Source organism: Pseudomyrmex gracilis, unplaced genomic scaffold, assembly GCF_002006095.1.
Source record: "Pseudomyrmex gracilis isolate BER0280 unplaced genomic scaffold, ASM200609v1 scaffold_191, whole genome shotgun sequence".
In the NCBI taxonomy this organism is placed as follows: domain Eukaryota; kingdom Metazoa; phylum Arthropoda; class Insecta; order Hymenoptera; family Formicidae; genus Pseudomyrmex; species Pseudomyrmex gracilis.
The window spans coordinates 178,682-204,868 of record NW_018020775.1 but is presented as its reverse complement, the minus strand read 5'-3'; the positions used below and the strand labels follow the sequence as shown (position 1 = coordinate 204,868).

The 26,187-nt window shown below is 37.5% G+C and overlaps 1 protein-coding gene across 2 annotated transcripts in view; it reads left to right on the top strand.

The window, feature by feature from the left end:
• LOC109858175 (probable G-protein coupled receptor B0563.6) overlaps positions 1-20,405 on the top strand; it is a 43,186-nt gene extending 22,781 nt beyond the window's left edge. For both annotated transcript variants that reach the window (XM_020435199.1, XM_020435198.1), the window contains 4 exons: positions 16,407-16,556; positions 17,119-17,366; positions 17,492-17,779; positions 18,166-20,405. In XM_020435199.1, the coding sequence (XP_020290788.1) occupies positions 16,407-16,556; positions 17,119-17,366; positions 17,492-17,779; positions 18,166-18,420 (941 nt within the window). In that variant the 3' untranslated portion in view covers positions 18,421-20,405. The remainder of the gene's footprint in view (positions 1-16,406; positions 16,557-17,118; positions 17,367-17,491; positions 17,780-18,165) is intronic.
• The last annotated feature ends 5,782 nt before the right edge of the window (positions 20,406-26,187 follow it).

The following is a 26,187-nucleotide window of genomic DNA, read 5'->3' as shown; positions in this document are numbered from 1 at the left end:
CTTTATGAATATTAACGATCGCACGTGAGTACCGTCGTCCGCGCGTTCTCGCTTCAGAGAGTAAGTATTAAACCAACGTTCTGAACAACCGTACGAGTCTGCTTGCTTCGTCCGCGACATCACGAGAGTTAAAGCTCGTTCTGCTTAACGCGAGCCCACAAGTTGAAGGACGGCCTCGAAATTACCTCATAGTTTCGCTATCGTCATACTAAAATGAAAATCCCTCGTGGTTCGCTCGATTTCGATTGTTAAGATCGATGTCTGAGCAAAAAGATATAACCAGGTCAAGACCGTAATCTCTGTCTCATTTCATAATTATTCCTCTTGTTCGCCTATAATGTGCCGTGATAAGCAGCCGATAAGATAACACACGCTGGAATATGTACTCTTCCGTTGTATTACACTGAGATAAAGAGACACGTAATATGTTTGATTAATCGAGATGAAAAATCGCAACGTAAGCAATTTGTCATTCAGAAAGCTTACAATCTTTTACTGTGCATATTTCTTCGAGTATTTGTTATTTAATCTCAAGAAGTTTTCTTACTCTTGCAAGAAAAATTACAGACTTTTCAAGTCAGTGACAACTTCGTCGTTCTCTTTGAGCTCTTTGAGCTTCTCTTTGATCGTTAAGTTCTTTTTTCCCTCGCAAAGAATGTTTGTTTTTAAATACAACGAGACTACATTAAAAAAAAAAAAAAAAAAAAAAAAACTGTATATCGATATTCAAAAATATTATCTGCAAAAAATAAATCTTAGTGTCATTCCGTAGAATTTTCAAGTCGCAGATTTTGCAATTTATATGCAATGTGACCGGACGTTCGTCTTCCGGAATCCGAGAGCTTGCCCGTATGACAGGTGGCTTGACATTGAATAACGCAGAATGGACGAGATCGATTTAGTCTCTTGAAAATCCGAATTATTCCGACGATATGGCGGATACGACTGTCAATTTATCAACCAAAAAATGATTCGCACGGAAGCAAATATTCTTATCTTATTTCTTATGACAGAAAAGTAAAACCAAAAAACCTCGATTTGTACGAATATATAAATTGCGACATGATTTTGATCGGGATTTTATAATCTCGCTGAATATATATCGCTCTTTTTACTCTCTCGCGTAATCAGTCACGACTTTTTCGTATTCTGCGAAATGATAATGATAGTCGATACAAAATTCATAAATTCATAACACCTCCCGCGGCAATGTCGACACGGATTTAAGGATTCAGCATAGCGCGCGCAACGATATATTAAGAAATTGCGGACTACCTGGCCCATAAATATTCATGCCTATACTCCCGACATTATCACTTAAGATAATAATTAATAATTCAATTTCCTTCGTCTTCGTGCCGCTGAAGCTGTGGTTTTTTTCCTCGAGCAACGAAAGTTTCCCAATATTATCGACACGGAAACTATCATGCGAAAACGGCTCTAGAACTCTCCTTTCGCGTTGGATTTGCATATTCAAGGAAGATATAAGAAAAAGAAACGCAAGGATATATTTTTTATAGCAACGTTGAACTGGATTATAGTTTTTGTTCAGCAATATAGAGACATAAAAAGAGGGGGTTACCTTGAAATCACCGACAATGTTTTCATCAACAATGATTTTACCGACAATGTTTTCACCAACAATGATTTCACCGACAATATATATATATTTTCTATCGCCATATATTGTTGCCGGCGATACGTCGAATCTTTATGTACACATTTATTTTCTCGTATAAAGAAATATATATGAAAAAATTAATAAGGCGTAAATATTAAAAGTTATTGTATTTGCACTCTTACTTTGTTAATCACCATAAGTGTTACATTAATAATTGGAAATGTCGATAATTAAGAATAATAGATATTAAGTAGATATTAACTAAATTATAAAATTGTCTTAATTATTATCGATAAAAACATTGTCGGTGAAATCATTGTTGATGAAAACATTGTCGGTGAAATGATTGTCGGTGATTTCAATGTAACCCAAAAAGAGGCGCATCGAATCGTCTAACTTTTGCTTAAAAAAACACAAAACTTTTCGAAGCGATTAAGCAACCGCGACACGTGTTGTTTGTTCGATGAGTTGACTCATAACGGCAATCGCGTCAATCAGTAGACGACTAAGAAAATTCAATAATCCCAATCTTAAGATTGGTTCTGAGGTAAGATAACTTGAAGGACAAGAGCGGAAATTTTGTGCGCCCGTCAGCTTCGTGTCTTCTTTGCGAAGTACAATCAACTTTTCCGAGGAAAAATTCGCGCCACGTCTGTCCCGCGAATATAAGATTTGTCTTTGCCGACAGATATATCTGTCTCGCAACGTCGCTTAATTTTTTGACATAACGACCGGAAGAAGATAACAGATTTCACGGGGTGATATATACGAGCGGTGGTGTCCGATTGCCGAGCGCGATTTAGGACAACGGTTAATCTTCCGGCAAAGTTTCGCGACGGTATCCGACGTTCGTTCAAGTTTTCTGACACTCGACATAGCGAAAGCGCTCAATCGCGGTCTGTCACGTCTTCGATTCTTTTTGCTTCGCTACGCTCCCGGCTTAATATCACCGCTCATATATTTGTTTCGCAGTTATGATGTTTCAAGATCGCGATCGGTGTGTTTGCGATATATAGCGCGCGCTACATATAATTGTCGAACTCTCAGAAGAGCCGGAACTCATGTCAACTAAAAGCGACTCATAACTTAAATTGTGCGTGTTCACGGTTGTCGAGAAAATAATTCAGCTCGCGATCGAGTTAAGAACTCCGTTGCTGATTACTTCGATCGATAATTTCATCATACGTTCGCACATGATCGCCCATTCGATACACTTTGATAAGATCTCTTTCGTTTTACTGCCGGCGCCGTGTAACTTGGCGAAATTATGACTCATCGGAAGATGAAAATGAGTAAATTTGATTTACTAGCTAGCCAACCAATTAACTCGGACGTGTGATTACTTTCCGAGATAATTTTATAAGAATAAATTTTTTAAAACTAATTGAAAATAGAAGTTTTCTAGAACAATAAAAAAATTCAAATAAAATAAAATTTTAAATAAAAAATGTAAACCTTGCTCTTAAATCTTGAACGAAATACAAACTCTATATTTTTTTTTATCTTTTTTAGCGAAACTTTAGAAATAAAAAAATAAAGTTTATATCGAGTTGGATTTATCAATGTAACAAGTCGGGTGCGTATCATCGGGTTACAATATTAGTTGCGAGCTCATTTCCGTAGTATCCCATTTCATGAATAATAAGGGACAAACAACGCTACAATATTTCATCAAACTTTGTCCTTTTCGTTGCTCTCTTTTCTCTTTCTCTTTTTTCCGTCATTTCTATTTCTGTGTACAAGACGCAATAAAACAAAATCCCACGTCGGCCAAAATTTGCAAACCTGCGAACTGTGCTATTACCGTAGTAAAAATTAAACGCCGTAAACGCAAACGGTCGTCGACCGCCGTCGTCTCGGAATCCCGGATATGGATAACGATTTAATTCCTTTCGCACTATGAAGTCTATTCCCGACAGAAGGTTTCGCATTCGCGAAGAGTTCCTCTCCGGGGAGAAAAACGGACGCCGTGCAGTAAAAAGGATAACGAGAGCTGGCGCGGAGAATGCACTTTGTATGCAAACGCACGGGGAATGGTCGTTAATTCCCTAGCGCCGAACGAGTCGAGCGAGAGAGCGCCTTATCCCTCGTTATGTCGAATGACTAGTTAAAACTTCTGTTCGGGCCGCCGACATGGGAGCGCGAGTTCAAATACGCGAGTGATAGTTCCAGCGCGCGCCAACTCGTTAATGTCACCTCGTGCGATCTTTTTTTTTTTTTTCCGTCAAAAGCTAAAGCGAATTAATGGTGCCGTTTTCTTTTGCGCAACATCATTGTCAACGAGTAGAAAGTAGACACAAAATGCCATAAAACAAAACGGCATTAAAATAAAGAAAAAAGAATATAAATATGGATCGTCATGATCTGTATTTAAAAAGTATAAAAAGTTATAAAAGCTTATAAACAATTTAAACATTTTAAAATATTTCGAAAACAAAACGGTGGCTCATATTTGCGCCTTTTTCTTCTACATATATATTTTTGAAAGTTTTTCCGTTGTTATTTTTAGAGTGAATTGAACGAGTATCGAATAGTCGCTTAATCGGAAATGTCTTAGCAGACAAGCGGCACAACGGGGATGCGAAAAGAGTTATTCTAATTCTCGTTGCGCGTCTATCTGAGAACGATTCCTTCGAAACGTTCGATATGCCGTGCAATATGCATGGTGACGCTCGGGCGTTATTTCCCTGGAGATGCGTGTCGGGGACACGTGCGAATTAAATCCTCCCGTGGCATAACGTACACATTCGCGACATATTATATACATATAAAGTCGAAAGTCGCGTGTGTATACACGCGCGCGCGAGAGATATCGATGCTTGTCTTTTCGCGCGCCACCGGCTGCTATTCCCCGAGATCGATGAGCTGAAATTCTTAAACAGCCAACGTCCTGATTCAACAAATCGATCGCTCCGATTGGCTGCTTTTCCCAACGGAAACGACTTTCTCATCCGAGACTTTAAACGAAAGTTTGCCTCGCACTACGCGAAATAATATTTCAGTGTTTGCTCTTCGTGTTCGCGATTTATTTCGCTGTGAAATTTCCCGTAGACCGCCTCCGCGGTCTTCCTTAATCCGCGTCTTTTTTTCTTCCACGAATAAAAAATATCGCGGTTAAAAATGATGCTGGCGACGAATCCCGAGGATCTCCGGCGCGATTTTCTTCGTCCGTATACACGTACGTTATACAAGAGCGGTGGTGTTCTAAGAATCGGTTTTTTTTTTTTCGTTGTCCTTGCGCTACGATATTACGGAATAGTTTATTACCGGATGTGTAATATTGCAGCACTCATCCTCGTTTCTCCCGCTACCATTTCATTCTCGTTATGAGTTTCTTAACGGGGTCATTGTCCCGGTTTCAACGCGCTAATCTCTTTTCCCTTTCAACAGGTCTTCACTCTATCCAAACTATTCCGTTAGTTTGTAGTAAATTTTACAGATCGCAATCTTCCGTAACAGAAGTTGCACATCGTCAATTTTTGTTTCTCTTTTCAAAAAAAATATAAAATTATATTTAAAATTACAATTGTAGATTAGCGAATATGTTTCGGCATATTCCGCGCAAGATACGTACACTATAAAAAAGTAATAACTATTGTACGGATTAGCTACTAAATTTTTAGCAGAAAATAAACGACAATCTTAGTGAAGTTACGAATGAGATATAAGAAAAACATATCGAGAGCATTTGCGAAGGTATTGGAGACTTCGTTTTAAGTGCGTTTTTCAACAGGTGGCGTGAATCCTTGATGCGGATGCTCAGTGTAGCAGACGTGTATCGTTGACGTTAGAGAAAAAACACTTCGTTACATTCAACATCTAGTTTTCGTTTCTTATTTTCCCTCTTGCGAGTAAAGTAAATAAGTTTTCACACACCTGTATATGAAAATATTTATATAACAACATAATGTAATAAGAAAAATTATTGTCATATATCTTTTCTCTTCCAATTCTGATCCATATTCAGAACAAGTTTTCTTGCGCAGAGTAAACCGTGAGCATAGGTATCGATTCGTTCGATATAAAAGTACGTTCCGCCAATCTTAGCTTTTTCTGAAGATAACATCCGATTACGTATCGTGTCATTCGCACAAATATCTTTTTTCTGATATTATTTCGATCAGAGAACATCGACATTTCACGAACAATGCTGAATGATGATAACACCAAAGGTCCAATAGAAATGAAACTCATCACATTTTTTGTCCGCGATTCACCTACGTATCTAAGAGTTCTAGCAGCGTGATAAACGATAGATTAACGATTCGCATGGAAACGTAGCCCGCTTTTGCTGAGTTAAGCAGCCGTTTAGCTGCGCAGCGTCATCGCGGCATACTTTCGTAACGTGGATCCTGACAAATGAATGCTGCAGCTGGCTTCTCCCTCAGGATTTCGATAAATTAAACATGCCGCGGCGAACGCGATTTGTAAAATGTCGCCGCGGAACGCTGAACAACAACGTTGAGACATCACGACATTTTTCTTCACTACTCCTGTATTTTTCGACACACACATATAGTTATTTGGATGCTGGATAGATGTGAAATATTAGCCAAATTTTTATAATCTAAATCAAAAGTTGACAAAAGTTTTTATTATTTACCTCTTTGTCATTGTATCAACACATGCGCCAAGACGTGATAAGACATTGCGATATGTTACAAAAATAGCAACAATAGAATATTGTATTAAACAAGATTACAAACAAAAGCAAGCAACAAATAAAAAACTATGAGAAACGTTTTCATCCATGTACATACAACTATGACGACCCTTTGCGCATACTCAATAAAACGTAATTGCGTTTGTGTCAAAGTGCCGTGTGTATCAATATGCTCTGATCTTCTCTATACTTGAGACGATGCTTTGTCGAAGAACGTGAGTATAAAGAATAGTTTCTTGATTCTACTGTCGCACGCGCAAGATACGCCTACACTGAATGTGTATACGTTTTCTATGATTTAGTTTCACTTGATATATATTCCGAATTTTATATGTTCCTTCCTCATCAGCGAACTGATAGATAAGGGCGAACAAGAAAACGACGGGGAATCAACTTGATAGGGTTTGCTAAACGAACCGTGACCCTAAAAGGATCACTGTGACACATTAATTCCCGTCGCTATGTCTGCGTGCGTTAACGAGCACGACGCCCACTTTGTACGCTCGCGTCGCTTTCCAGAAAAATGAAAAACGCGGATCAGGCGCAGTGGTTTCTGGTTGAAGCGCGACAACTAATTTGACTCTTTCGCCTTCGTTCTATACACAATTTAAAAGATTAAAATTATTACAAATTATTAAAAAATTTTTTTACATTAAATTATCACAACTTGTGTATTGATTTATAGTACATTGTTAAAAAACAATATAAAATAGAAAAACAATATACAATAACATAATTGTGTCGATAATAAGACTACGTCTTAATTTTTGTTTTCGGTGATTATTAACTAATCCTAGATACATAATTATGTAACTTGGTAAGTTTATATTTATTAGTATTGACGATAATTCTGTAGCAACAACATTTATTCAGCTCACAAAGGAGGTTAGGCAATCCGGAAATTCAGAAAATTCTGAAATATTGTGTGCAACTAGAGTAGTTTATCCGTAACACAAAACTATTTTTTGCTCGTGCCGTATTACGGTTTGAGAAGATGAAATCATCTCTTGAAAAAATGCAAATTTTTTTGCGGAATAACTTCAGAACGGTGAGAGATATTGAAAAAAAAGTTCAAACAAAGTAGCATCTTTTTTTTATGTCTACAAAACTGAGTACAGATAATTATCAAAAAATCCATGATTTTCGAGTTATTCCCACCACTAATTTTCAAATTGAATTTTCCTACTTTCTAATTTTATGCACAAATACTTCTCCATAATTTCTTTTTATACATCATAATCAATATATGTGTGTTGTATTGTTTAAATAAAAAATCTACCATCGAGTTTGAAATCCGATTTAGTTTTCATTATTAACCCTCAACGGACGACGTGTTTTTCGGCACCTTAATTCGTCGGACATGGGTCGTTTTCGTCTTGGGCTTTTTAAAAATATTAAATATTTCTAAAAAAATCTGAAACACAATGTGTATATACTCTTTAAACTGTCTATTTTAAGACACCATCATTAAATTTAGTGAAAAAAAAGTTTTAATTCATAATTTTTAGCAAATACAACAAGAAAATTACTTTTTTCAGAAAGTAATTTTGCTCCAGACGAAAACGACTCATGTCCGTCCGTTGAGAGTTAAAACGGTTTCATAAAGAGAGCAATATTTAAATTGTTATTTATATAAATTTCAGACAACTTTCAATTATTGAAGCAAGAGTACATATTGTCTTTTGCTTAAAAACAGTACATACTGTCTTTAAACAAAAGACAGTGAAAAATAAAATTAATTAAAACTAATCTCAGCAACATACATTACTTGAAGTGTTATTATTTTATTAAATTATTTTACAAATCACACAACAAATAAGATAAGGATAAGAATAGTGTTTTCGAGCAAAGATTGAACTACTATCGCAAAATATAAAAATGATGCAACTGATAATCTTTGACCATCTATTTGGTAAATAAGTTTATATAATCGCGCCTTTTGAGTAATATAAGTATGCTTATATTAATCCGAGGAAATTTCTCGAAGTGTTATTTTATTAGCGGAGCGCTCACGCACACTAGGCGCGTGGTTCACTGACATGCATTCTGCTAAAGGTCGGGGCTGATTGGCTTGATTTATTTAATAATTACTCCTTTATTATATGTAATAGAAAAAATTGGTTCAGGACTTTTTGACTCAGTTTTACTCCTTCTACTTACCTACGAGAGATATTACACTAATTGTCGGACACTCTGTATATATACATACGTATATATACATACTACTATATACATACATAGTATTGTAGAAACTTTCCGTAGGATTTATTATTGTTCAAATAAATAATCACTGATTAAAACAATAAAAGTTTAATAGAAATAAATGCAGTCATATACAATTAATGATTGTTTCGGAGCGCGCAATCTTTCGAGCGTCTATTCTTATCGGCGGATTCAGAACTTCTGACTATGTTTATCAGCTTTACGCTTTTCATCGACTCTGTTTTCTCTTTTCAAAGGAGAAGGGTCGATAAGAAACGTTTTTGGCCTATTTTATTTTTTGGTAAAAAAAATTGAAATAAATTTTTTTACAATCAACTAACAATAATAAGTCGATTACACCCTAAACGGACCACTCTCATTCTCCTAGTTTCCCCCCGCCGCCCTCTCAAATACTGAAAATGTCATGACTTGCTCACAGCATTTTTGGGGAGATCCGACGCATTCAAACTTGTATTTGCTTAATAAAATACACTATCAATTCTCTATTAACTACCATAACCTCAAAACCCCGAAACCCCGAAACCCGATAACCTCAAAACCTCATGATCTCAAAGCCACATAACTTCAAAATCCCAATAACCTCATAACCCCTTAAAAACTACACCCTTTAATCCCTTTATTCTATAAACTCAAAACCTCATGACTCCATAACCTCAAAATCCCATAACCTAAAAACCCTATAACCCCATAACCTAAAAACCCCAATAACCCAATAATCCCTTAATTCTCTAACATTTTAATTCTTTAATCTTGTTACCTCATTTTCAGGTTATGGGGTTATAGGGTTTTCAGGTTATGCGGTCATGGGGTTTTGAGGTTATGGGGTCATAAAGTTTTGAGTTTATGGGGTGAAGGGATTAAAGGGTGTAGTTTTTAAGAGATTATGGGGTTATTGGGATTTTGAGGTTATGTGGTTTTGAGATCATAGGGTTTTGAGATTATCGGGTTTCGGGGTTAAGGAGTTTTGAGGTTATAGTAGTTAATAGAGAGATGATAGTGTATTTTATTAAGCAAATACAAGTTTGAATGCGCCGAATCTCTTCAAAAATGCTGTGAGCAAGTCATAACATTTTCAGTATTTGAGAGAGTGGCGGGGGGGACTAGGAGGATGAGAGTGGTCCGTTTAGGGTGTAATCGACTTATTATTGTTAGTTGATTGTAAAAAAATTTATTTCAATTTTTTTACCAAAAAATAAAACAGGCCGAAAACCTCCCTCCTTCTTTATCGGTTGAGGCATGAGCCGGCAATCAATAAACATTCTAGAGGTAAGAATTGAAAACATCCTCACCTTGAGAGTCTCTCAAACATACAAATTAGAACTAATATCAGCCGTTAAATTCAACGATACAGTAACAGAAATTTATAACATATGAAGATATAATTTTCGGCTCCTGCAGTATATGTATATACAATATATATACAGGGTGTCCCAGAATTGGTGTAACATCTCTCGTAGACAGGTAGAAGGAGTCAAACTGAGTTGATAAGTCTTATATCATTTTGCTAGATTCGCAATAGTTACCGAGATTTTAATTAACAAAGAGATTTTAATTAATCCGCGAATAAGCGTGCATCGGGCTGTCTTACGCACGTAGGACAGCCCGGCGCGCTTCGCACAATTACATTTTAATATGTATATGTATAGTATATGCTGTTATATTAGCTCCTCCCCTATGTCGCTATGGGTAACACCGTTAGCGCGCGAAGCGCACTGGACTGTCTTACGCGCGTAAAACAGCCCGATGCATACTTATTCGCTGATCTTTGTTAATTAAGATCTCGGTAACTATTGCGAATCTAGCAAAATGGTATAGGACATTTTGACTCAGTTTTACTCCTTCTATTTGTTCACGAGAGATGTTACACCAATTCTGGGACACCCTGTATATATAGATGCAGCAAACTTTTCCATATATATATATATATGTATGTACAAGGAGTGCACCACATCGTGCAGCGTGAAGGGAAGTATTTCTTCAACGATTGTCCTTCTCTTATCGCGCACTATACTTCGCCAGCGGCTCGAGATCCAATCCATGTACTGGCGCGATCGATAATAATACCGACGCGATAATCAATAATCCCGACGCTCGTGTGATATTACTATAATCACAAGCATCAAAAACAACATTACGTCAAAAATTCTTTATGTCAAAATTTAACAACGGACATTTTGTTAATACAGTCAAACCTCGATAACTCGAACCTCTATAACTCAAAAACTTCTATAGAACGAAAATTTTGTTTATTCCCTTGCGTTCCGCGGAAAAGAAAAACGAACTTCGATAAGTCGAAACCTCTACAACTCGACGATTTTAGCTCTTCCCTTGAGATGCGAGTTATCGAGGTTTGACTGTACTTAAAAAAAGGTAAAAAAGCCAATTACAAGCACAAAACTTATTTTACAAAAGAAGTGATATCAAAAAATAGCATTAAGTAAAATTTGGGACGTTATTACATTATTGATAGAGAGAACAATATAGAAAAGAGAGTATAATATAATGGTGTCTATGACATATAAGAAATAGACTGCGCGTTCTCTATCTTCTCTGTGGAGAAGAAATGGTCAAACTTCAGACAAGGATAGATGCTTTCACTCGTGTCTCTATCCTTGTTTAGTGACGCGGTGATTGGCGAACAAGAAAAGTAGTAGAAATAAGAAATAGCGTAATGGGGCGATAGAAGAGCGCCGAGCAATAAAGAGGCGACAGTAGCCGATTGTAGCGTTATCTGAGTTGTCTCTCGAGTGGGGAATCCCCGCTCCAAAGACTGAAAGACAGAGACAGAGACACGAGTGAAAGCATCTGTCTCGCTCTGAGAAATGACTCACTTTCCCTCTTACACGCGCAGTCTATTTCTTACATAGCTATGATTGTGTCAACAAAAAAAGAATTTGCTGGATTTACTACTTTTTTGTAACAACAAACTGATGTTAATAAAATCAAGAAGTTCAGGAGACTCAGCATAACTTTTTTTCTCGTGAACAAACAAGGAATTTTTTAAAAAGTATTTTATGCAACAATACTTGGCGCGGCTGCACCGAAAACAGACAGACGTGTCCTGCACGGAAAAAAAGATTTGCTAGAATAGCAAGAAATTAGTTATTATATAGCCAGCAAAAAAACATTTGTTAAGTTCAGTAAAATTTTTGTTTTGCCAACAAAACATTTTGTTGATGAAACAAAACATTTCGTAGGATCAACTATTTTTTTGCTGACCATATAATAGCAAAATTTTTTTTCTGTGTATACGCACGCGCAAGCTATTTATAATTTATTTCAAAAATCTCTATATAACTTCAACACATACTAGGTATTTATTTTATTAATCATTCTCAAATCGACAAGAGAATTCTACGCGTAAGATGAGAAAGGTAGCCGAACTAAAGATAGCGTAGCGAGCGAAATTGATGAAACACCCACTGAGAGTCATTGGCTGTGGAGTGGAAGAGCTTTCTGATAAGGGAGATGAGCAAAACGAGTTTTTTCGGAGAAGTTTATTCATACAGCAATGTCAGACAATGAATTAAATGTATTCCCTACTTGCATATCATTGTCACGCTCAACAATAATTTTGTCGTGCTCAACAATAATTTCTTCAAAAAATTACGTTTTCTTACAAAGATAGTCTATTATCATTGATGACATTCGCAATAACATCTAACACACTGTTAACGTCTGGTATTACCAGTACCACATACTTTACAATACATTCAATTATGTTAACGGAACAATGATTACTTCCTTCAAGTTTTTTCTGCATACTTCATGTGACAGATTATATGATTTAGATATTGACCACTGGTCTTGCGGTCTGAATGCAGAGGCTGCAAACCCGGAGGTCCCGAGTTCAAATCCGCTCATCACTTAAGGATTTTTTCCGGGGTCCCCTTTAACCGAGTTTATCGGTTGATTGGCGAACAAAATCGGGCCTCAAAAAATTAATTCGGGTGTAATTCTGAATTAATTCCCCTCCCACAAAGCGATCGTAGTCACAACATCTTGAATACGAGCCCCCGACACAGATGGGCACGCCCACTGTGAAAGAAGGCCGTGTATCGCGTGGTAGTGATGTACTGCACAATCCCTCCTTACGTTCTGAGAATATGTAAAAAGACTTAGATTGGCTCTTACAGGCTAAAAAGCCATAAATGCACCAAACCAAACCATGGTTGATATTTTAAGCAATTGCAAGAGAATAAATTTGTGTCCTCTGTTCTTTCACATGAGTTATAGTTATATGATTCTGAACACATAAGAATGATAAATTCACGTATGTATATGTACAAAATTTTGACAATTCTGGAATAATTAATTTTATTTCATCTATACAAAAAAGAGTTTGCAAATGTTGTATTAAACATTCCCAGTATAAGACATTTTTATTTGACAAGTTTGTCAGTGGAGTCAGAATTTTGTATTTTTATCCTTTGGTACTTGCTCTTCTAACATATTAATATCTGCATATGAAAAAGAGACAGAAAATTATATATTTTAGCGTTAGAAATACTTTTCGCGTCGCAACGTAGAACAACTATCCGCGAACACGACAGAACAAGTACTGACCTGACCAGCGGAGGGAAGAGCAGGAAGTTCAAACTCACTATTCACCTCTTGTGAGAAGGAGAACGCTGTTTTCATAGCCGCCTGGGATATGAACCCGGAAGTACCGAACTAAAAACGAGTGGTGGGAGGTTGATCATATTTAAACCGTATCGCGCGCGCGTGACCCGTACCTATAGATACTTATAGATATTAACAATAAATTTAGAAATTTTCTGAGCGATGTCGCGAAATTTAATGTTATTAAAGTTACTTTTTTTTTTAGACAATATAAGAAAAATGTTTCCCAATTATTGTACAGACTGTTTCTAAATTATAATCTTAAAACAGTAAATAACAGTAAATCGTAATCACACCGCTCAGAAACTTATTTTATTTTATTATTATTTTGTGCACTAGAAATATTGAGAGGATATAATCAATATCTTATATGTAAGTAAATTAGCATATATTATTAGGTTTCTCAATGGTTAACACAAAACTTAAAATATAACTACTTGAAAAAGTAGCATACTTATATATAACATTTATAGTATTCAAACTTCACATAACATTTATAGTATTCAAACTCAAACTCTATATGAATTTTTGCTTTTCATTTCAAAACATCCTATGATACATAACTATGTACTTCGGAAAGTTTCCATCACAGAAAAAAGTTTTGAACAGCAAAGAAAGAATTTGCTGGGCCTACTAAAGTTTTTGTTACATCACTAACAAAACGATTTGTTAGTGAAACTAACAAGTAAACCGAACGAAACTTTATCTTCCGTAAGAAATATTTAATGCAAAAACATTTGGCGCGGTTGCATCACGCCGCGATGGACTGCACCGCCCACTATGGTCAGAAGTATTGCCGGAGACTGATTTTCATGCAAAATTTATTTATTTTGTCTTTAGAATTAATTTTTTACTTCCTAAATTTAAAGTATATAGTTTGTCGTTATTTTGTGCCAAGTTTCAAAACAGTTTATTTAAAAAAGTTATATTAGAGATGGTGTCGGTGTGAAAAAATTTGTTTATCCGTTTTCTAAACTAATTTTTTATCATAAATTTAAAGTATATAGTTTGTAGTTATTTCGCGTGCCAAGTTTCAAAACAGTTTATTAAAATAAATTATATCGGAGGTGTTGCCGGCTCGAAACCACTACGCCGCGAGGAACATTATCGGAGCAATCGGAAGTGTTGCTGGCGTCAATAACGCGAACCACTACCATACCTTCTGATTTTTTCTTTCTTTCCCGAACTCACACTTCTTGTCTTTCTTTCTTTTTTTTTTTTTTTTCAACGCGCTCGTATATATATGCCATCTGGTAGCAAACATACGAACATGCACACATTTTGGTTTAACGACGACCATGACAATGACGTTTCTGAAATGTGAATTTTTCACTTTGAAATTTTATCGTCGCATATTTCCAAATCAGAAACACAAACAAAAAGACACAAGAATACTTTTTTGTTTAATGTTTTGTTTTGAAGTAATTGAGACTATAACAAAAGTGATCAGTTTAGTCGTTTTTGAAATATTGCTCTGTGAATATTGCTCTCCCCACGTCTCAAATACCTGAATTTCGCCTATAAGAGGCACAATGTGCTCGCACAATTCGAGCGCTTCTTCGTTGCGCGTGAACTTGGCGCGAGGCACTACCGTGCCTCTTGATGAGAAGAAGGAAAGTAACATACATCACAAGAAAAGTTACTTTCGAAAAAAAAAATGGAACAAAACAGAAGGATCGAAATCTCTTGACAAGAACTCTGCTCGCACGTCGATTGGCGAGGTCGGTGAAAGACTTAATAAAACGTCTAGCCAGTTTTTTGTAGCTATTACTGAAGAAACGTTGCCAGGCGGCGGGCAAGAAATCGTAATTTAAATGGAAAGATGCAATTTTGCCTTAACGCGGAGCGTAAAAGTTTTACGATTTCCCGCATCGCGTCCTGTAGTCAGGCAGAAAACTCGACTTTCATTCGCGCGACATTAGCCAATTTCCGGCTACTCGCGACTTTCATACTCTGGCGAGCTTCTATCACGGGTTTTAATAAACTTTAACGAAAGAAAGAACCACGAGAGTAAAACTTTTCTCATGCAATTAAAGTCTTGTCGCTTTACGAAAAGCTTAATGAAAGTTCTACAAGAGGGCTGCAGAATGCGAATCTAGATCGGTTGGTAAAAGAGATATTGATGAAGGGTTGAAACCATCTTACCCCTTCATATATCGACCAATAAAGATGTTACCGACAAGCACTTTGAGGTTATCGGCGGTTGAAAGCTCGCGGGTCGATATGACAACGCGATGGTTGATAACTTTGCGGTTTATTTCATTCAGGATTAACTGAAGATAAGAAATTTATGTACACATAATTATACTGTCAATATTAAATAATAAATAACATCCTTACACAGTTTTTATATGTTCACTTTGTTTGTACTAATTCAATATGTATTAATTCTAAACACTAAAATCTTTGCTAAATTCTTGAAATAAAGTAAACAAAAAAATGTCTTGTTCAAAATTTTTATAAACGAGTTTTAAATTTTCTAAAAAAGATTCTCAAATTTGTTGTCGCAGTCGCATTTACACACATGTATATATACACACATCTTCATTCAATTTATGTTTGTATGTGATTTTAGGATTAAAAATTCTAGAAGACCGATACTTAATTGCACTTAGGAAATTCGCAGAATAATAAAAGTAAATAAAAAAGTGTTAATTGAAATCAATGGTAAAGCTCGTAATATGAGACGAGAGCCAACGTGTAGTTGACCGTACGAAAACAATAACTCGATGTAAATTGGCAAAAAGCGCGTATCGAATTTCGACCGTGAAATCGTGAATGCTGATCGACGCAATTAAAACGCGGAATAAAATACCACGTATGTATGTACTAGCAATACAATCATATGTGTAATATATTGCGCGCAATTTTGCAATTAACAGTATAAGTAAGAAAACAATTAAGCAATGTTTTAGCCAGAGATTTATAAGTGCTTTGTTCCATTTTGCGCAGTGTGTAAACGGTCGAAAGAGCTAAAAACATCTTCGAAATTCCGGAATAGTTTCAAAAAGAGCCACATAATTTTAGTTTTTTTTTTTTTTTCACCGTAAAAGCAGAATGAAAAATTTTCCAGCAATGACAGGAACATTTAGAGAGAAGTTAAAAGAATGATTAAGTGAACCGTCAGGTTCACCCGTTGTTCCGGGTTTATAAAATCAAGTTTATTTTCTCTCTGTCTCTCTTTCTCTTTGTTAATCTCGCTCTTATTCTTCGCGCCGCACCACCAAGAGCCCGATCATCTTCTTTCTTAACTTCCGGCTTCTCTTTTTGTTGCAGGTTACTCCGCGGCAGCGCTTCTTGCGATCTTTTTCTGCATCCCGTTTGCGCTCAGGGTTCTCATTCACAAAGAGAATGGCGGGTGGAGCAGTTGGCTGCAAGCCTTCTATCACGCTCACCTCGAACTATTTCTCGGGAACGGATGCCTGGGTACGAGGAGGAAATGCATTTCGCCGAAAATTCCGCCACAAAATTCCAAAAACTTTCGTCCCGCTGAAAATTAAATCATTTTCCTCTTTCCCTTCATTCGTGATTTCTCTCATTAACACCGTTATCGCGAAAACGACTGATACATTGAAGCGATTCTTGGAAATAAATTTATCGCGCTATCACGACTTCTCCTTAAGCGCAAAAGAAACAGAAGATGCTTGTTGGAACTTTCTTTGCGGAGCTGAGAACTTTAGCTCTTTCTCCTATCTCACAGCTCTTATAAGTTACAGCGATGATAGCGATTAGAAGTTTACGATGCGGTGTTCAAAGAAAAGCATCGAGAAAAGAAGGGCGCGAACATTAATCTATTTTTTTGCATAAAACGACTATTGATCAACTTTCGCAAAACAAATAGTAAAAAAATTTTTTAGTTAATAATCTATGAATATAAAAAGTTATCGCGAATTATACATATTAAACGCATCGGGGAGATGACACGCAAGAGCTTTCAAAAGCGATAGCACTGTATTCGAGAGATATAGAGGTTAATTGTATGCAATAGGAGTTGGAGTAATGATGCTTCTGGCATTGACAGTGGAGCGTTATGTAAGCGTCTGTCATCCCGGACATACGCGACCACTATGCGGACCCCCTCACTTGACGGTAGTGCTCATCCCCCTGGCTACATTTCTCGTTTATCTGCCGAGTGTATTTCGAGGTGAAATTACGACTTGCCTCCTGGAACCCAGCGGCCCTCTAATCTACCAGAAGAGAGAGAATCAGTCGTTTCTCAACTCGTGGTACTATCAGGTAATTTGTACGTTTTTCTTTCGCAATTGCTCTGTTCTATTTTCTGCCGCCAAAGAGAAAAAAAATACCGCATTTAACTTCGCATTGTTTAACTTGATAACTTGAAGCACAAATATGTATTTCAGGTGTACAAAGTGGTGCTTGAGGTGGTTTTTAAAGTCGCGCCGACGATTTTTCTCGCCGGATTCAACTTGAGAATAATGATAGTGTACAGAAGGTCCTGTGAGCGACGTCGCAGAATGACCTTATCGAGAACCGTTAGCAACGACGAGGATCCCAGAACTTTCGCCGAAGAGCGAAGGCTCATTTTGCTTCTGGGTAGTACCAGTATCCTGTTCCTAGTCTGTGTCAGCCCTATGGTTATTTTGAACGTCACTCTCAGCGAGAAAAACCTCAGCAATTATCCTTACCAGGTAACGGAAATATTTTGATCATATATGTTGTTGTATACGATCAAAAATTGTATGTGATCAACACGCATTATTCCATTTGTCTTCAAACATACGGTCGGAACCATACATATTATCCTCGCTTACACAATTTAACGTAATCAATAACTTTTAATTTAATACAACTCTGTTTCCCAACTTAATTTATTATCTCGAAAGAGAGGTAATCAGAAAATTTACTTTGTCTCGCTCGCTTCTTGAATAATTGATTCAATTATCTCAGTACAATTCTCTTTTCTCTCCTCTTCTCTCTTCTTTCTTCCTTTCTCTTTCCTTTGTCTAATTCACGACTTCGTCAATTATATAAGTTATGAATTATCCGTTCATTAATTCATCGTCTTCGGTTGCAGGTGTTTCGCGCGCTGGCCAATTTGCTGGAAGTGATCAATTATTCGATCACATTTTACATTTATTGTCTCTTTTCCGAAGACTTTCGAAACACGCTGATTCGCACCCTGCAGTGGCCCTGGATCAAGAGCATGCGGAACGGCGGGCGGCTACCTATGAATCGTTCTCCGATACCAAAACCGACGACAACGACAACGACAACTCCGCCGACCACCGCGGTCGCGACTCCCGGACATCTGGCTCGCGCTAGCGTTTAACACAAATTTTTTGCCATCGATCCTACCGTCCGAACCATTCACGGTTCGGTGGAACAAAAAGAAGTACGCGAGAGAGATCAGCGTACCGTGAAACTGTAAATGTCGGGAGCAATTCAATTGTATAAGAATTTAAAAACTGTGTGTATAAAATAATCGAATATTCAAATAATATACAAGAAAAAAAACATTGATTTTACGCAGACGTGTTGAATAAATCTCGCTTCTGCGTACACGACTTGACTTTGTGTGACAACGTGATATCGCGTGATAAGCTCTTGAAAAATTCTTACGATGATTAAATTAAACAGTTGTTGTTTTTCCGACTGAAAAATAATTACATCGGAAAACTGCATCGTACTTCATCACAGTTTCTCGCCGGCACTTCTTACAACTCTCCCGATTCTTACAAGCTGATTTGCAACGGAATATGCCAACTATGTGTGTATTCTATATGCCGTCAAACTTGGGAATAGTTGCAGACTAACCGGAATACACAACCGTATTCGCGGAACATTCCTGCGCACTATGGCTAAAGTCGGGCGTGTCTACGTGGCTGCTATATTTGAACATCTGACTATTTCGGAGATCAAATCGACCGACCCGATTAAATTACGTCTGATATCCAAGCATCTCTCTCTCTCTCTTTTTCTCTCTCTCTCTCTCTCACTCTCTGTATGTATGTGTATATATTTCAACATCGAATAATGCATGATTTGACTTGCTTAGATATCGCACGGAACGCTAAAATACTCGGACGAGTTGTTGCGAGACAACGAGCAGAGTACATAAAGGCAAAGGGATTTCGTGTAAGCTGTCCCCGGAAGTCCCATGAGGCTCTTTCGCGCTCGAAAGTACAAGCTAGAAAAGTTTTCAGCGCCGTCGATCGCTTTATACGAGAACAGAGATGAGAGAGGAAAGAGGCGGAAGAACGAAAGGCGAGAAAGGAAAGTGCGGACGGAAAAGAAATGGTGCTGTGAGAGTCGCTGCAATACGTTCGTGCGGCATTGTGACGAAGCGAGTGGAATTTATCAGAATTCGCGTGGGGACGCGGCGACAAGACTTGTGCATTGGATCGCGAGCGATCGCCGTTGCTGCTGGAAATTAAAAGGAGGAGTGCTCGGGAAAACAGACAAATTGAAAAGAAAAGAGAAAAATAAATCAAAATGTATCAAGTACCTGATAGTAGACGAGATCTTTACTGCGGAATTTGTTTGAGCGAGATCGGGGTTGAAAGAAACTACGTTAATTCGAGATCACAAGAAACGAGAAGATCGAGAACGTACAAGGTGTGCCAAAACATTTACTCCGCCTAAATGAACAAGCGACAAGTTTTTGAGAAATAAATATTTTACGCTGCACGATGAACCGTCGTTATTTATTTCTATGTTAATGTTATATTAATTAAACTGCTGAGTAGTAGTGAAAAGTAACGTTCGCTGTAGGCAATCGATATGAATCTTTTATACTGCGATGTATACTCTCGCCGTCAGCCAGTGTAAGTTACGTTCGATTAAAGCGATTTATTATATAATAAATATAGTATAATCTCTCTCTCTCTCTCTCTCTCTTTTTCTCATTTCTTCGATATCGCGCGACTGGGGAATTGAATTTCAAAAGAGTCCACATATTTTTCTCCAAGTATAAAAAAAACAAAAGCGTATCGCGCAAGTTACGAACGTACAAAGCACGTAGGTCGATTTTCTAACGACAAGGAAATTGCTTACGATAATAATATTCCATCGAACTATAAGCTATCTGAAGTAAATTGCTACTTTGTGGTTACGCGTTTCCAAAATAGAGACGCTATATTTTCTCACGCCACCGGGGAATCGATAATTAAATTCGTCGCTACAGGTTCGCGCGGGTTCTTGGTTCGATGGTAATATTATTTTCGCTTGTTTGAATGTAAATTTCACAAAGAACACCTCGCGGCGCGATACTCGGTTTTCCAGACATCGGCGCACGTTTGGCACAAGCTTCGCGCGTGAACGAAGAAATAAATTCACAGAAAAGCATTTATTCTTACTTTCATATCCTTTCCCCGTAAATATCCTTATTATGCAAACAGAACGATGCGACATAAAAGTTTTGAAGAAATGTAATTTACTTAGCGATTGGGAAATATCGGCTATACATAATATAGAGAATTGTCTTGTGCGTTATTCATCTCGCGCGGTCTATTGTTTTTAATTATCTTTCTCATGAATTACGTTTCGAAAATGTTCTCGATTTTACGCGAATATCTGTTTATCTGTCTTCGTGTAATTTACTGGTTTTTAACGACCCGTAAAAATATCCACGAGATGCTTCAACGCGGGTGCTCGTCATGTCGAAAATGCAACAACAGCGGTTTGCTGTCGAACCAGATGACGAGTACGTGACGAGCGCGATATACCTAGTCTCGCGAAAGAACTCGTGCAAATAGATCGCCACGTCCAATCGTTCTTTCGGATTGTTGCACGTTACACGCGTCAGTGCGTAAAATTTTGATATTGCTGAGCGGATCGATAAGTCCTCTCGGTTTGCGTATAAAAGCCTCGTCTAAGGATAATGCGCGCATTTTTGCCATATAAAGCACGGCGATTAAACGCGCCGGGAGATGAGGAAACGAATTGAAGAAAAATTGCCGGCGGATGGTTTCCGCTCCATTCACGGCTTGCGAGAAAACGTTCGTTGTACACAAGGAGGAAAGGAGAGAAAAGCGACAAAGAGGGATCGGTGAGATTTTCGCTAAGAACGATGCGGAGCTAAGTAGAGACGGAGACCAAACTTCTCCATTGTCGGTACTACGCTATTTGGAAATAATTTAAACCGACCGTTTCCGTTTCGACCACCAATAAATACATCGCGATGGGCGAAACACATCGTATATGCATGCCTAACAACCGACCGGTAGGAGAAGAGATGAGCCTGTCATCGTTCGAGGAATAATTTAAGCGCGCGTACATCCTTGTTGGAAGTAAACGGGAAGATGTACGACGGAGCGGTAGAGAGGAAAATGTGTTACGAGAACGAATATACCGTATGTCATAATAAAATGATGAAATACGTGAACGTCGGGATATTTACTGTACGCGCTGTATATGTTCGTATAACGCTATATCAACTTCTCTTATGACAGAAAAGTACTCGTCTGATGCGTCTATATAATAAAAGCATCTCAGAGAAGCAATAGTCTGTACACGATAAACTGGGAATTGCGATCGGTGGCTCCGATGAAAGTGGTCTCGTGGTTGACTCTCATATTTTTTATGTGAATTTGTATACATAGCGTGATGTGTACAACTAACATGAGAAATTTTGCTGAATGATTTATGAGACTTAGCTTCACGAAGAAAATTCACGAGTACAACGTAGCTACCTTTTTTAATTTTAGGTCTTCACGAATTATTTTTGTCAGTTTTATCTAAAAAACGTAATTAAAAAATTTATAATTTGATATAAAATTCAAAACCATATTTTGTTTGTTTTTTATTTTTGCAAATGCAATTTAAATACGCCAGCCTACGTCCGATATACTGAATGTATCATGATGTCGGGTCACACAAGATTCCGTTCGTTAAAATCTGATATTTGCAAAATCGAAAAAACACGTTTGTCAGTGTTGGATTTGCGCAATTTATCAACAACGCTTATGTGTCAATGCGATACGTTCCGGATCGTCAAACCCGTGTCGCGAATAAAAAAGTAGCACAGACTTGGAGCGCGTTACGCATCGCACTCTGGAATTTTTGGGCGAAATGGTACCGGTCGTCGGTGGATGAGGTCATCCATGGTGGGGGCTCTTTAGGTGGGCGTCGCTGGGTCGATACAGGGTGGCTTGGTTCGCCGGCGAAGGCACACCACAGGGTGAACGGGTGTTCTACCCTACCCTTCGGTTCTACTTTCCGAACCTCTAGTCTACGCAACTCTTCTCGCACTTAATTTGTCCTTTGAAAGTGTTTCGCTTATTCATTGCTTGTCATAGGGGACGTCAATCAAAGATACACTTTGTGTTTGTTAATTATCTTTTTTAAAAAAAAATGTTGATTATATCTTTACTTGAATAACAACGCTTTTTATTTAGAAAAAAAAAAACTGCTAAGATGACATTGAAAAAGTTTAATCGTCAATACCAATTACTTGTACAGATGTGAAATTTATACAGAATTTTTGAAAATATAACTTCAATAAATATACGAGAGAAACACACATGCCTCGATGACTAATGACTATTCACACCATTATTCAAAGCACATCAATCAAGGCTTATCGATATCCGATATTTGAACATGATTAAATATTTACATCCTCATTTGACTTGTAATTAAAGAGATACCGTAAATATCCGCTCATTTATTCAATCGCAAATATTTATTTTTCCCCTCAAAAAAATGGTTTATCTACATATTGAATTACAAAATTATATAAACTTGCCTAAAAATAGTGCATAAAATTGCAAGATGTGTCTCGCTCATGAATTCGCGCAGAAATTGAAATCGTTACAGATAGCTAGTCGTCCTCTAATAAAGGGAATAACGAATGCAACCAAATATAGAAATATTTGAAACGCCAGAAATAAATACAAAACGATACAAGCTACGGGCAATTCGATTTTGAATTGCCGCGTAATATTACACGCGAGGATGGAAGTCATGTCTAATCATTATTGTTCGAAATTTATTAAGGTGCAAATCAGAATCACGCCCGCGACCCGGACACAGACTGCTTATACCAGAACGCGGTAGCGCAGCACGTGCGGTGAAATTGGCGGTCATGCAAATTGCTCGCGTGTACTTCGCTGGCCGTAGTTAACGACTCTTCCGGTCGGCTAGATCTCTAACGAAGCCGACTTGCTCACGCGCATTTCTCACACGCTTGCTGATAAAGAAGCGACTGCACAGCGGCAGATAGAGACACTCATACCGGAAACAGTTCGATAAATCAGAGCCCGACATTATTGGACCGTCGACTTGCTCCTATTCTAATTGCCATCGTCGAGAAGACCCGTATGCTAACTCGCAATTACCTTAACCGTCAGGAAACGTAAATGAGGCGGCATTTACATGCCTTAGAATTGCATATCGAGAACTGACAGACACAATACACTGATTGCGTCATTGACATGTCCAGTCACATCGATCGCTACTAATCAGTATCAAAATCTTATCTTATGAGAGAACAAAGTCTTTGTTTTTTTAGAATAAAAAAATACTATAAGTAAAATAATTTTATTATTAAAACAAAATTTGCATTTAACATTTGAAAGTAATCAGATTTATACCGTCGCCGGATTTCGGCATTTCACTTTTAACAAGCACAATAGAAAAACCCCCCCAAAAAAACGTACAACGTGGAGAAGAGCAAAATATTATTATATTTCTACGCTTTCTTTATTATTGCACACGTACACAGGAACAAAACATTTATATAAAATATCGGAATTGTTCCGGTTAAATCAGATACAAATGATGATTACCTTAATTCAACAAATTTATATTTCTGTAAAATGTATTCTATATTTCGGTGAAAATTAAATTCACAGCTGAACTTATATTACAGCTGAATTTTGCGTGTCATATTTCTCTCGAACTAGAATGACGTTTAAACGCGTAAAAACTCTACATGAAATATCTTTCACTTAATCCGCGAATTGACCGAGAAGAGCGGAATTTAATGCAAATAAGTGAATTAGTTGGCGAAGTATTACGACGCGTGGGCGGTTTGAGTGGTGAACTGTTGGAACTCACGAAATTTGAGTCACCCTCTCTCTAGGCATGTGTGTGTGTGAAAGGAGACCGACCGCTAACGTTTGGCCCTCATTTCGAGCACAGAGACCTGCAAACACGGGACCAAACAAAGGGCCAAACGGTGTTGCCACTGACTACGTAATTCTCCGTCAGCCTTGAATTTGACCGCGGACAGCAAGTGTTCTGACGAAGATAACTAGTTTTACTCGCTGCAATTTATCTCGCAATTAACACGGTCAAGATAACTCGTTGCGAACGCTCTTCTCTGCAGTTGCAAGAAATAAACGCGACGTGCGCAAAGCCATGTGTGGGTGGTCTGATAAAGATCCTACAAAAATTTTCACTCGGGACATTGTAACAATTTAATTTTGCAGACGCGCGCGGAGAAACTATCTTCCTGGCTCAAATCAATTTTTTCCACAGAGATCTAGTTATGCAACTTACACGGAAAAAAAAATAGTTTCTACCACAGTTTGCTGAAATGAATTTGCTGCTGTAACTATAAAATTTCCTATTACATAGAAACAGTTTGCTGATATTCCTAAATATGTCGACATAATAGCAAAATATGTATGTCTTGTAGCACTAAGAGCTTAGGTGTCCATAATACTACCAAAATTTAGGAACCACACCTAATTTTTAGCTGTGAGAGCTAACTTTTTTTTTCCGTGTACGTACATTTCTCAGCATTTCGAACTAATCTGAGTTTTGTGAACTTTTGTAAGCACTTTTCTTGTTACGCGAAAATATTTCAACGGTTTTAAAGCGTTACTTTTTGCAAAATTACACAAGAGAACAAACGAGCAAAAACGGGAAATGTAAAATATGATTATAAATTCAAATAATACACCGCGTAGCAAATACTCTTAAATTATTAGATGGAACGGAGTCGGTGCGACGATCCGCAGGTGCGTTTTAGTACGGATTCAATTTTCCGCTCGAAACATCTCCCCGACTATCGTCCTCTCCTCGCGTTCATATCGTCGCTTTTCTCGGTCACCTCCGGCAAATAGAATCATATATCCCTTCAAGGAGCAGGAGTCACGTTTCACCGCGATTTATTTCTTTGGCGAATCGAGCGGCTTTTACCACAATCTTCACACGATACCCAAGTAAGACCGCCAAAATACCACGAAGATTTCCGTTCGACTTCAATTTGTCATCTTACAACAGAGAAAATTTTGCACCACCGGAACTTTCCACTTTTTATTACTCATGCACAAAAAATTAGATAGATGATGCGAAACCAATGAGTTTTAAAGAGGAACTCTCGAATGTATTCGATTAAAGTTCGGAAACAGTTTTATGTGCAAAAAAAAATAATAAATAATAAATAAAGATAAATATCAATGTGTGTAAAATATTTAAACATTAAATGAAACTAAATAAGTGTACTTTTTTATCATAAGATTCAGGAAAGTTAAGTATCTTCTCTCTTAGAATTTTTAAAATATAAAATTGAAAGCGTAATACTCTCGCGTGAAAGAGAAAATATAATAAGATGAATATTTATAAAGTTTTATAAAGAAAAATACACACACAACGTACACACAATTCTTTTAAATTTCGGCAAATCCATTTTTTTCCTCATTAGCGCGTTTTTATCCGGCGACTGGGTGGTCGAAGATACGATTTTAATTTCGCGGAACGCAGCAAAAATTGTGTTCCTGCGAACGTATTTTTTGTCTCCTCCTTTTAAATCTTAATGAAGCAACTACGGGACTACAAAAAAAATGTATTAAAAAGATAAAGCGTCATATTTTGTTAAATAATACAAATCTTTCGACATCCTATCGAATTGCGAAAGCGCTCGTTTCTACGAGCAATATGAGCATTAACTTTCCGTGAAACGTGACGCAATTTGCGCGACATTTGTCACGATACCAAATGATACTAAAGTATCATTTCCGCACCGCTGCATCAATTATCGCGCGAACAGTACGGATCGAAGAAGAATCTCCGCGCTCTACGGTTTGAAATTGAGGAATTGTTCTGCGGAGGAAAACGAAACGGCCATCAGCGAACGAAATGGCGAGCT